This window comes from Brassica oleracea, chromosome C1, assembly GCF_000695525.1.
Source record: "Brassica oleracea var. oleracea cultivar TO1000 chromosome C1, BOL, whole genome shotgun sequence".
In the NCBI taxonomy this organism is placed as follows: Eukaryota; Viridiplantae; Streptophyta; class Magnoliopsida; order Brassicales; family Brassicaceae; genus Brassica; species Brassica oleracea.
Window position 1 is genome coordinate 35,804,671 of NC_027748.1, and position 13,253 is coordinate 35,817,923.

General features: G+C 32.0%; 2 protein-coding genes across 2 annotated transcripts; one reads left to right on the plus strand and one right to left on the minus strand.

The window, feature by feature from the left end:
* Positions 1-4,025: 4,025 nt before the first annotated feature.
* LOC106343019 lies at positions 4,026-5,464 on the minus strand. The gene is made up of 4 exons (XM_013782123.1): positions 5,191-5,464; positions 4,935-5,017; positions 4,367-4,422; positions 4,026-4,285 (listed from the first exon to the last, which is right to left on the minus strand). Exons 1-4 carry the CDS (start codon positions 5,360-5,362, stop codon positions 4,207-4,209), a joined length of 390 nt encoding a protein of 129 aa, XP_013637577.1. The 5' UTR covers positions 5,363-5,464; the 3' UTR covers positions 4,026-4,206.
* Positions 5,465-7,768: 2,304 nt separating this feature from the next.
* LOC106295882 (glutamate decarboxylase 5-like) lies at positions 7,769-9,927 on the plus strand. The gene is made up of 7 exons (XM_013731881.1): positions 7,769-7,828; positions 7,912-8,011; positions 8,110-8,314; positions 8,415-8,615; positions 8,699-9,167; positions 9,295-9,347; positions 9,420-9,927. The coding sequence occupies exons 2-7, from the start codon at positions 7,929-7,931 to the stop codon at positions 9,879-9,881; spliced, it is 1,473 nt and encodes a 490-aa protein (XP_013587335.1). The 5' UTR covers positions 7,769-7,828; positions 7,912-7,928; the 3' UTR covers positions 9,882-9,927.
* Positions 9,928-13,253: the final 3,326 nt, after the last annotated feature.

Below are 13,253 nucleotides of genomic sequence, written 5' to 3' on the forward strand. Positions count from 1 at the left end.
TGGTAAGGGAAAAGCACCATGAGGACCGCGGCCATGGGAAGATGTGTGGTGATTGGGTTGATTCGGAAAATTGTGTAATTATTGTAGCCTATTGTGCAACTTGTGAACTTATGCGATTCTAGTGTGTGATCTATTTATTAGGATGATGAATGATGTATGAACCTTGGTTATTATCTATGAAATATCTATTTTCCCTAGTCGATGTTGGATGGTTTGAGTGTGAATGTTGGAACCTCAAAACTCTGAAAAAGACTTAGAATTATTTAACACTTGAACTTGAATATGTAAATGAAACTGGTTGCATTGTTTGGTGAGGCTGCGGTCTGGTTGGATTGGGGAATCCAGGATCGGGTCTTACAGTCTCCTTGATCAAAAATATCAATTCTATGGCTTATTCGTCTCATAACACTTTTGAGGGAGTAGATAATGAAAGTTTTGATCAATATTTTGATCAACATTTTGATAAAACCTTCGAGAATTTTCCCATAAATTATGGTGATCAAGAAGATACGAGGAAAAGAAGGAAAAAACGAGTTCACATCAAAAGAAATCATGAAGAAGGCGATGTACGTTTATGAAATGATTATTTCAGTGAAACTCCAAATATCCTGAAAATCTATTCCGACGGCGATTTAGAATGAACAAGCCATTGTTCATGTATATTGTTGACCGAATCTCCAATGAAGTTGAATTATTTCGACAAAGTAAAGATGCTCTCGGAAGGCTTAGTCTCTCTCCACTTCAGAAGTGTACAGCAGTCATTCGTGTTTTAGCACATGGTACTGCGGCTAATGCTGTTGACGAATACCTCCGACTCGGTGAAACTACTACTCGGTCATGTGTGCAACATTTTGTGGAAGGAATAATAAATTTATTCGGCGATGAGTACCTAAGAAGACCAACACCGGCTGATCTACAACGTCTACTTGATTTGGTGAGCATCATGGATTTCACGGGATGATAGGAAGCATCGATTGTATGCATTGGGAGTGGAAGAATTGTCCCACTGCTTGGAAATGGCAATATTCACGTGGTTCGGGAAAACCCACAATCGTTTTAGAGGCGGTCGCTTTGTATGATCTATGGATATGACATGCGTTTTTTGGACCTCCAGGTGCCTTAAATGATATCAATGTTCTTGATCGTTCACCTGTTTTTGATGACATAATAAAAGGCCAAGCTCCGCAAGTCACTTTCTCTGTGGAATAGAGTATCATTTGACTTACTATCTCACCGACGGTATTTATCCGAAATGGACAAATTTTATCCAATCTATTCCAATACCACAAGGGCCGAAAATGAGATTATTTGCTCAACATCAAGAAGCTGTCCGAAAAGATGTTGAGCGTGCTTTTGGAGTCTTGCAAACTCTCTTTGCCATTGTTAAAAACCCTGCACTTTTTTGGGATAAAGACAAAATTGGGAAGATTATGAGAGCATGTATCATACTCCATAATATGATAGTAGAAGACGAACGAGATGGATATACTCAATATGATGTTTCAGAGTTCCAACAAGGAGAAGACACCGGAAGTTCACATGTCGATCTCTATTTTTCTACAGATATGCCTACAAATATCGCCAATATGATGGGTGTTCGAACTAGAATTCGTGATAGACAAATGCATCAACAACTCAAAGCTGATTTGGTTGAACATTTATGGAGTAAATTTGGACGTGATGAAGATAACAACTGAGTTCGGAATGTTTCTTTCAAATTATTCTCGTTTATTTTATTAATCCTTGTTTTAAAAAAAAAATTAAAATCTATGTTTAAAATTTTCTTTTCTACTATGTTATAAATTTTATGTTTTAAAAAAAATTAATTTTTTTTATGAACCCCTAATTAAGAAACTACCATTGGAACACACATTCTAATAGTTTATTAACTAGTATCTTTGAGTACAATTAAAGTACAATTAATTAATTAAAAAACATTAAGAAACCCATATGGAGTCATAGGGATAAAGATACTCTAACAACGGACAATGCTGCTACAACCTACCATATGCGTACCCTATTTTCACTGTACACTTTCCACTTCCGGTGCTGTTCTTTAATTATTTTGTTAAAGCTAAGGTTTAAGTATCCCTTCCGGTGCTGTTCTTTAATTATTTTGCGTACCCTACCCCACACATTGACACGTGTCATCCTTACAATCATTCCAACTTTAGAATGCTTATGTGTCATTTTCACAGTCATTTTGCAATTAATGTGTTCACACATTTTTTGTTTTTTATCTCTACAACCGACAATTTAATGTGTTCACAATGTAGTTTCTTTTAATCAGTTTTTTTTTAGTTTTTGGATTTTTAATCTTTGTATTAGTGAATTGAAGTTCTCTCCGGGCAACAACTAAATAATATCATTGTTGAAAGAAAGAAATTACAAAATCATTAAGATTCACATCAACTAAAATGATGGAATGAGAATGTTTTTAGAAACTGAAAGTTTCGTATCTTGCCGAACTTGACATTGGTTGAGGTTTATTGCAACAAATAATTGTGATTGGTTATGAATTAAGGAAATTGCGGTGAAAAATATCACACACAAAGTTGGATCTTTAGTTTAGCCAAATATTGTTTTTATTTACAGAGTTTTCATATCAAACCAAGAATTAGAATCATAATCAGATTGTTAGAATAAATCAGAAATCAGAAAAGTTTTAAAATAAAATAAAATTCGCGAAATCGATTGAAAAACATAATTCATGTACCAAGTGAAGAGATCACATTATTTTCGACGCAACTCTTAACCCATTTCACTCGATTGTATCGTGTTTTTATTATATTTACCAATAATTTTTTATAAGAAAGTAGACGTTATTGGTTATAGACTACGTTAATTTTGTAACATATCCAAAAATATTGACACGATGTCCAACCATTTTTATTGGTATTCTTAAAGTATGGTCCAATAATTATATGTAAAATAAGCCCAACATATTAGTTTTACATTTTTTTTTATATATTAGTAGAAGAAAGTAAGTATGAATAAAATATTTGAATATGAAAAACCGAATCAAACTTGATTTGAAAGTAATACTAAACACAAATTAAAACTGATTAAGTACTCAAATGGATTAAAAATGTTAAATATCTGATCCAAACTGAAATATTTTGGATACCGAAAATATCTAAAACATAATTATATATATTAGTTATTTAAAATTTTATATCTATCAGATATTCATTAATATGAAAATATCTAAAATTACAAAATATGTTCAAAATACTGAAAATATATATTTTTCTTCATCTAAATATTTAAATTGAGCTATTTTTATGTAAATTTAATTATTTAGTCTTATATTATTCAAATTTTTATGTTTTATATTTTTAATTATTTAATTTTATTCTTAATTATTCGGATTTTGAGGATTAAGTATATTTGGATTTTTGTTAAAACATTTCATAATTAAAGTAGGTACCCGAACTTGAAACCGACCGAACCTGCAATGTTCGAACCAAATCCAAATCAAATTCAAACCAAAATTTGTAAAAATTTGAACCATATTTAAATTTCTAACTCTAAAAATTTGAAAATCTGAATAGATCAACTGAATCCAAACGGATATCTGAATGTCCATCCCTTGAAAATGCTATACGATAAGTCTCTTATTATAACGGAAAATAAATAATCTAATCTAATCAATTATTTTACGTAGGTTACTACCTAGTATTGTTTATTCTAGATTTTAATGTGTCATAAAATTGGAAATCCCAATGATCCGTTACGGTTGTTTCGGTCTAGTCCTTGGTCCAGCTCTTTAGACGGGTCTAGACATAGTGTACCAGAACGGCTTGGTTTGATTCAAAGAAAACCAGTCTGTAGGTAGGCTTCCAAATACTATAATCAAATTGATTTAACAGTTAGATCCGGTCAAATTGGTCAATCAAACCGGACCGGACCACCAACCCCTACCCCTAGAACCCTAACTAACTCGGCTTGGCGCTCGCAGGGATGTCCAAAAGCCAACGCACATATAATTGCAAGGAGTGATCTAGATTTCTTTAAACAACTAATCTGTAAACGTCACTTTTCTGGACATGAAATAGAATAGAACATGTTTCTCGAAAAGTAAATCAAAGTTGCAAGTTCAAACACAAATAAGGTCTGTGCAAAGATTTATCGAGATTAATCATCGTCTACTAACAACAAGCCGAGGTGATATTATAACATCAGAACCAGACTCTGAGGAGACTACTAGTCTGCCTTGTATCTCTTCTCTAGCTCCTCCAAATGGTCAAGGTCTTTGTTGTACTTGCAGATGCGATAAATACACCTGTCAGTGAATACGAGAGAAAATAAGTCAATTCAATTACATAAGTGTGAGGTGTGTGATAGTTGATGATGATGTATGTACCAGTAGAGAAGGATCCCAGCCGCACACAGAACCACATTCCTCTGAGCCTTGTAGATCTGCCACACAAGTAAAACTTGCAAGTTTACTGAACCGAGACATTTTAGGGAAGAAGACAACAGAAGCCGCAAATAACAGACTGAGAATATCCCTAAGGTTCGATTTATTACAACTAACAAAAGGCTCAGATCGAGATGTTTCAAGAACAGAGGCAGTTAAGAGTGGTTAACTCGCATCAACAATTAACCCCAGCATAATTCACAAGAACAAGGCGTAAAAAAATAATAAGTTTCATTCTGAAAAACTATCAAAGAAAGTACATCCCGACGGTTCCACTAAAGTAAGATTCCTTAGCTTAGTAACCACAGCAGCTAAGTTATGAAATAAAATCGAGACGACACTGGAACTACTAAAAACCCTGCGAGTCATATGCAATTGGTTGAAACTACTGAGAACTCAATTATTGATAAATGATAACTAACTTAAGCAAATTCTCAAATCATCGAATGATTTATGATCTTCAAACAATGAAAGATAGATTTAAACATAATGTTGTAAAGATAATGCTTACGGATTTCTCATAGCGATCTCGTTCTGTAGCAGTGCAAACCTCCGATGAGCACTCTAGTCTATGCTCATTCTTCCAGTAAATATCTGGAAGAACCAAAAAACGCATGAGCCAAACAATTCACATCAGTAATTAACAAATCAAAATACCAAAATCAATTCCGGCTCGAAGCCCTAACTATAAAGACCATATCGATCAGGAACAGGAAAGAGTGAGAAATTAAACGATCAACCACAAATATAGAGAGAGAGGCCGTTACCGAGGAGTTGAAACCCGGCGAAGGCGACGATGGAGGCGGCAGGCTGGAGTACGAGCGAGACGAGTGACACGATGCGTTTTTTCAGAAGCATAGGGTAAGGGAGAGTCAAGATGACGGCGATCGCGACCTCCGCGGCAACCACGTACGACAGAATCAGCCATTGCAATGCCATCTTCTTCTTCTTCTTCTTCTTCTTCTAGATCTCTCTTTCGCTTTCTTTATCTCGGTCCTTTTCTTCTATGATCTGGATTCGGCGCGCGACCGACACGTATCTACGCCGTAAGCGAGTGCCCGCTTATCCTTAACTTTTCTTTCCTTGATCTTTTAATTAATGGGCCGTTTGACGGCCCGATAACCCCACCATTTTATTTTATGGAGATTAACCCGCATTCTTAATCTATAGTTCTTAACTCATAATTTCACATTTATTTTAAACATTTTTCGGCTAAGAACTGACTTTTATACCTCTTATTTAAAAGACGGTTTTTAACTAGTTAAAAATTAAGAAACGATTTTTAAGCAGAAGCCAAGAACCCCATCCTAAGAGCCCGGGTTAATCATGGTCTTAATGCTATTAACTTCAGGTTCAGATACAGAATATCTTATATATTAAAATAGAAGTCATGACTTCTTTCATGTGTTTTTTTTTTAATTTGGACCATCACTTATAAGTTTTATTAAATGTATTTTATTAAGACTAATAATACTTATAATCTTTAAAATACTTTAATCATAATATCTTTTGATATCTTTTCATTTTAAATATAAATATATTTATTTTAAAATTCTAAAAAATCTGTTTTAAAAGATTTTTACAAGATCTTCATTTTCAAAATTATATTTAAATATTTTCATTAATTTTGAAATTAGTTTTAAATATCATTATACATTAATAAATTCAGTAATCATTTATAAAATGAAAAATAAAAAATTCTGTAATATTTTATATATTATATAATCATAAACAATCATATTAAAAGAAAATTATGATATTGAGCTAAATATAATAAAATTTTATTAATTTTATAAATTTTATTTTCGTAAGTATAAAATATTTATGTTCAAAAATAAAATCTAATAAGTTGGTAAGATGGATTAACATTAGCAAACTATATAATACATGTATAAAAATTAACATGTATTTCTTTAAAGCTTATAATATAAAATCTTTGTAACTACTTTATTCATAATATATTTTCATTTTAAATATAATATATTTATATATTCTATTTTAAAAATTCTAATAAATATTTGTAAAAATATTTTAACAATAATTTAATGTATTTTAAGTTATCGTATAAAATAAAATAAATAAATTATATCATATTTTATCTACTTTATAGTCATGATCATGTTAAAATACAATTATTATACTTAAATAAATATGATAAAAGTATATTCAATTGATAAATTTTGTTTTCATAAATATAAATTATTTATTTTAAAAATATAATGTGATGATAGAACGGCTTAAAATTAGCAAACCATATAATAGATTTCTAAAAATTAACATATCTTAGACTTTTGTATATACAATAATATATTATCAATAATATATTATCTAATATGAATAAGCATAAAAAATATTAGTAAAAAAAATACAACTTTGAAACACGGATCAGAATTTAACATAAATTAAATACAAAATAATTTTCAAATATGTTTTTTCGTGAATATATTAATTTGCTTAATAACTAAATGCAAATACAATAAGATAAATATATAATAAAAAGTGAAAATACATACGGTTTTAAACAATTGATTAATTATAACATGTAAATTATAAAATTATTGTATTTGAAATAGTTATATAAATATTTAAGTATATGATTAACGTTAAAAATATATACCACTAATGTTTAAAAACAATAATTTATGTATAGAAAAGTGAAAACAAGACCGAGCGGATCAAAATCTAGTTAATGTTAAAAAAGAAAATTGATAGTATTCAAAAAGAAATCTTCGTTTAAAAGTATAGAAAATTGATTTTCATAGAATTCATCAAGAATGAATCGACATGGAAAGTTAGTTTTGGATAAGCCTAGATTATCATAAAGTAAATGGAAAGATATATTACACAAGAAAGCAATTTATTTTGTTTCTCGGGATATATGAATTATTGAATTAGGATTCTGGTGAGAGAAGAGGTTCTTTGTAGCAACTATTGGCTTCGTGTATGTATGTCTAAAGATATTTTCAGACTCCGTGAGGGCTCTCGGTTTATGCAAATCCTTTTTTGGTGGTGGTGCGTAATACTATGAGAGTTCATAAGCTTCCGAATAGTGGTTCTTTGAAAAAGAAAATGCCTCTTCATATTATATTTGAGGAACCTTTTATTATATGTTTATTTTTTGTATAGCTTCTTAGACTCATCATGTTTATCTCTTGCGCAACATATTTGATGTGTATACTTTGAAAGGAGGTGGCAAACTAGCAAGTCTCGCTGCTATTAATTCATAATCCGGCGTACAAGGATCTGTAAATTTTCATAAGATCAATTATAGTACACCAGTTCTTGTTTACTACTGTGATGTACTTCTCTCTGACAATAATAGTATACTATACACAATTCAAGGGGTAGAGAGAGAGAGAGAGTCAAGGGGCGGCTAGTGAAAAGAGGGAGTTCGTTCCTAAATTTGTAAGGATAGTTTTGCTTTCTTTATTTATCTGTCAAATAAAAATTTCTGACATCTATTCTCCTCTTCTGTTCAAACATTTGAGAACAAGTTAAAAAAACAATGGCACTCGCCAGAAACTCTGATTCTGAGGAGCATTTGCATTCCACTTTCGCTTCCAGATATGTCCGTGCTGTTATTCCCAGGTTTCTCTCTCTCTCTCTCTCTGTCCTTATGCTCGACTCTTTCCTCATCTCTAGTGTTTTTTATGATTGCATTATTGTGTTTGCACATCTTGAAACAGGTTCAAGATGCCTGACAATTCCATGCCCAAAGACGCTGCTTATCAAGTAATCAGTGATGAGTTGATGCTTGATGGCAATCCCAGGCTTAATCTCGCTTCCTTTGTCACCACTTGGATGGAACGTGAGTGTGACAAACTCATCATGGAATCTGTTAACAAGAACTATGTTGACATGGATGAATATCCTGTCACTACCGAGCTCCAGGTTCCCCTTTTGTCTCTCACCATCTGTGTTTTTTTTTTTATTACAAATATGTTCAAGCCTGGTTTCCATATCATAATACATCTTGATCTCTCCTCTTCAGAATCGGTGTGTAAATATGATAGCCAACTTGTTCCACGCTCCCGTTGGAGAAGACGAGGCTGCTATTGGATGCGGAACCGTTGGTTCATCTGAGGCTATAATGCTTGCCGGTTTAGCTTTCAAAAGGAAATGGCAACAGAGGAGAAGAGCTCAAGGTTTACCTACTGATAATCCGAACATTGTAACTGGTGCCAATGTTCAGGTCTATTTATATAAACTTACTTCTTGCTCATCCTCCGACCATCACATTTGATTTGGAAACTGATTTTGGAATCATCCGGGCAGGTGTGCTGGGAGAAATTTGCAAGGTACTTTGAGGTAGAGCTCAAAGAGGTGAAGCTAAGTGAAGGCTATTACGTGATGGACCCAGCAAAAGCTGTAGAGATGGTTGATGAGAATACAATCTGCATTGCAGCGATTCTAGGATCCACACTTACAGGAGAGTTTGAGGATGTGAAGACACTAAACGATCTCTTAGCTGAGAAAAACGCAGAGACTGGTTGGGATGTTTCTATTCACGTTGATTCAGCCAGTGGAGGATTCATTGCTCCTTTCCTCTACCCTGATCTCGAATGGGACTTTAGGCTTCCGTGGGTGAAGAGCATCAATGTCAGTGGTCATAAGTATGGACTTGTTTATGCAGGAGTTGGTTGGATTGTCTGGAGAACCAAAGATGATTTGCCTGAGGACCTTGTCTTTCACATTAACTACTTAGGAGCTGATCAACCCACTTTCACTCTTAATTTCTCTAAAGGTTTTGTATAACCACTACTTTTTTTTTCAAAATTGGTTAATTATGCTATTACAAACTATGAGAAAGTTTAAACTTCAATCATTTTGTTATCGCATTGACCCTAATAAAAACTCAATTTCTTTTGCAGGGTCGAGCCAAATCATTGCTCAGTACTATCAGTTTATCCGCCTAGGCTTTGAGGTACTTGTCACTCTTATATTGTTTCTTCTTTACAGTTTCATCTTATTCTAAGAAACTATATAATCATAATAGGGATACAATAACATAATGGAAAACTGCATGGACAATGCAAGGAGGCTAAGAGAAGGAATAGAGATGACAGGGAAGTTCAACATTGTGTCTAAATATATTGGTGTGCCGCTAGTGGCATTCTCTCTCAAAGACAGTAGCAAACACACCGTGTTTGAGATAGCAGAGTCTCTGAGGAAGTTCGGATGGATAATACCGGCTTACACTATGCCTGCAGATGCACAACACATTGCTGTGCTCAGAGTTGTGATCAGGGAAGACTTTAGCCGAGGCCTTGCAGACAGACTCATCACACATATCTTACAGGTACTGAAGGAGATCGAAGGGCTTCCTAGCCGGATTGCGCATATAGCAGCTGCTGCAAAGGTTAGTGGTGGTGAAGAGAAGACTGCTAAGATGTCGTTGGAGGATATCGCTAAGTATTGGAAACGTCTTGTTGAAAACAAAAGAAATATTGTCTGTTAGGACCTAAGGGGATAAGTCTTCATGCTTCTTCTTTGAACCAATAACGTGTTTGTTTGGTAATAAGGTTTTCAGTTTATAACTTGAACTTCCTTTTTGTTTTTTCCTTCCTGGCATTTTCTTTATTTGATGGTAATCTTTATACAATAAAGTATTTTTTTTTCCATAGGGAAAAAAGACATGTGGCACTCTAACTTTGAGTTTTGTTGATTTCATCTTGGGACTGATCTGAATGGGCTATACCGAATGTTTTATTGTTTGCATTTATGTTCTCTTATGTTCACGGGCCTTAATGAGTCGTATCAACTCTATTTGGACTCAACAAAGAAACAAAAGCTTGAATTTTAGCTGCATTCACCTTCGAGTATATTGAAAGTGAAGAACGTAGAGAGCTTGACCCCATTGCAACTCTGTTTACTCTTCTTCGTGAGGGAGAGAGAGATTAATGAGAAACGGGGAAGAACAAATGCATCATTCAATAAAATAAGGTAAACGGGGAAGAACAAATGCATCATTCAATTTTTTTGATGTTGTCTTCACAGGATGTTGGAAAATCTGCACTGGAGAGCTATCAAGAGTACTTTAATTTCTGGCTTTTAACATATTTGCTTGGATTGATCATCTTCCCTACTTACACAAAAACATGAAAGGTAGTGAATAAGTTTTTATATGATTTCGACTTAACTTCTATGTTTCTTCTTGGCCTTAATTATCATCACCACCTGTATTTAGATCAATGTTAATGTTACATTTTGGTATGCCATTGGAGTTTCTGTGGTTGAGCCCAGCAACAGCAGATCCAAGGGAGGGTTGAATAAGTGTGAGTGCAGTTGGCGGCAAGATGAGATGAAGAGACATGTACGTCTAACAACATCATGTGAGGTAGAGAAAATTAAAACTCTGATGAGAGGCAAGAACTGAGAGTAATCTTGGGACAGCTAATTTTTTTTAGAAGTTTCAAAATAGAGGTCAAAGCGATGAAAGAAAAAAAAACTGTTAGAGGCTAACATGGAAACAAAGAAAACGATGAAAGAAGATCTTCATACAAAGCTGAACATACGAAGTCGTCTTGAGAATAATAATTGAGTTAATCATAATTGAGGCACCAATCACAGTGCCTTGATTGTATGTGAACAAGTGAAAGCGAACGCTGAGAAGATGGAGATGGTTCCAAGGAAGAAGAATTTAAGGTTCTTGAAGAAAATGTTTTTTATGATGACAAAAGTGAGCAGCAAGAAATATGTAGCCTTCGCTATGTAGTGAATAAAAACAAATATATAATATATTCATAAGACTTACATTTTTTTTTTTGATAACTGTAAATTGTATTTCCAAAATAAAATTGGTTACATGAGCTTCAAAAACAGAGTACTTCTATGGCAAAAAAAAAAAAATTAAAAAACAGTGAGAAGCTAAGAGTTTGGTGCAGCAAATTTTAGCTAAGCTTAGCTATACTTGAACTACAAGGAGAGTAAGGTTGTACACCCCTTGTTGCGCCGTCTGCTAGGAGAATATCTTTCGTGACCCTATCAATCTTGTTGAAGATAGCTAGGGGCCTTGTTGGAGATCTTCCATGTTTCCTATCATTTCTTTCTCTCCATATGCGATAAACTGTAGCTTGACAGACAATTAAACTGAGAAGCCTTCTCCTTGGTCATCTCTGCTGGAGAAGCCACCCAATCATCGCTTGCCAAGAGTTAAAACTGTTTCACCGGATCCCAGATCTCCACTGCAAACCTGCAATGCAAGAGCAAATGATCCCTTGTTTCCTCATCAGTGGAGCAAAAAGTACAGGTTCCAATATCCATCAATCGCATTGCGCGAGTCGCTCATTCACCGGCAGCCTATCAAGGTTAACCAAAGTGTGTATAGGACTTTTGTGGATATATGTGTCTCTGATATGTGATGAGTGCAGACTCTTTTCTGATCTGATATAATAAAACATAATATCTTAGCCCGTACTAATTTTTGTTTTTTCTTTTCAATGCGACTGTTTGTTCTAATGTATCAAACTATCAATATATTGGATATGTTGTGAGTACGACAATGATTTGTAACAATGACCTGTTTATGAATCCATCATATAGTGTGTAATTAAGATTTTTTTTTTAAATGCGATAAACCCTTTCAGCCAGAAAAAATAAAGCCTGCTAGAACCTAGAAACACCATAAATCAGATAAATAAACAAGAGCTCTATGTCATATAAAAATGAAATATTATAATGACAATCCACTACCTCAATAGGCTGATATAGTTGTTAATATAATAACTAACTAGATTTTAACCCGCACGTTCGTGTTGATATTTTTTATTTATAAATGTATTTGATATTATTATAAATGTTTTAAATATATAATTTTTATTTTTGTATTATATATTGTGTAAATCTATAATATTATTATTTATATTTCTTATTCGACGTTATTATATATTGTGTAACTCTATAATATTATTATACATTTTACTTTGTTATTAATTTTATTACTTACTAATATATTTTCAAGTTAGGTACAATAAAATAACAATATGAAATAATCAAATAGATAATCTCCTCCAAAATATTTTTTCAATTTAGACATTCTGCTATAATATATTTTTAAAATTTAATTATTTGTATTATAAAAAATAAATATGTTTAAGATAATTAATATTTACATGTTGTGTGTTAAAAAATATACTTTAACATATATTATTTTAGTGTTTTATGGGATTTACAAGTAAAAACATGGTTTTGTTTAAATAATATAAACCTATGATTTTACATAGTAGCATCTATCATATTATTTTAGTAAATTTTATTGATATAGGATATTTTTAATTGTTATGATATTAAGTTTTTTTAATTAAGATTTTAAAATATTAGATTCCTTTAGTTTTTACAACATATATATTTTGTTTTTTCCTAGTCATTTCAAAAATTTATTCTTTATTATCTATGATTTTTTCTTTTATAAAATTTGAAAAATTATCATTTTGAGTTTGAATAATTATTTTCAAAATGTTATATTTTATCAAGAAAACTTTGAAAAATTACACTATTGTATTTGAGTTTGGAAGATTACATAAATTTTGAATATTTTTTGTTACTACATCAATACTTTATTTTATAAAAAATATTTGAATTTTTGGTAATATTTGTAAATTTTCTCAAAAGATTTGTTATAATTAAAATAAAATATATATTTATAATTAAAATTTGATTTGTCATTAATATTTTAAATGAATTATTAAACTTTCATAGTTTTCTAATAATATATATTTTAAATAGTATATGAGCTAAATGTTATTATTATATACTATTATATTTTGTATATAAACATTTTAAACAATATATTGTTGAGAGTTTCTAATAAATTTATTTTTGTATAAATATT

Coding starts and splice junctions, on each gene's coding strand:
- LOC106343019 (XM_013782123.1), bottom strand. CDS start 5,362: ATGGCATTGCAATGGCTGATTCTGTCGTACGTGGTTGCCGCGGAGGTC. Junction 5,018..5,190: donor CGCCGGGTTTCAACTCCTCG/GTAACGGCCTCT, acceptor TGGTTCTTCCAG/ATATTTACTGGAAGAATGAG. Junction 4,423..4,934: donor GAGATCGCTATGAGAAATCC/GTAAGCATTATC, acceptor CTTGTGTGGCAG/ATCTACAAGGCTCAGAGGAA.
- LOC106295882 (XM_013731881.1), top strand. CDS start 7,929: ATGGCACTCGCCAGAAACTCTGATTCTGAGGAGCATTTGCATTCCACT. Junction 8,315..8,414: donor CTGTCACTACCGAGCTCCAG/GTTCCCCTTTTG, acceptor TCTCCTCTTCAG/AATCGGTGTGTAAATATGAT. Junction 9,348..9,419: donor TTATCCGCCTAGGCTTTGAG/GTACTTGTCACT, acceptor TAATCATAATAG/GGATACAATAACATAATGGA.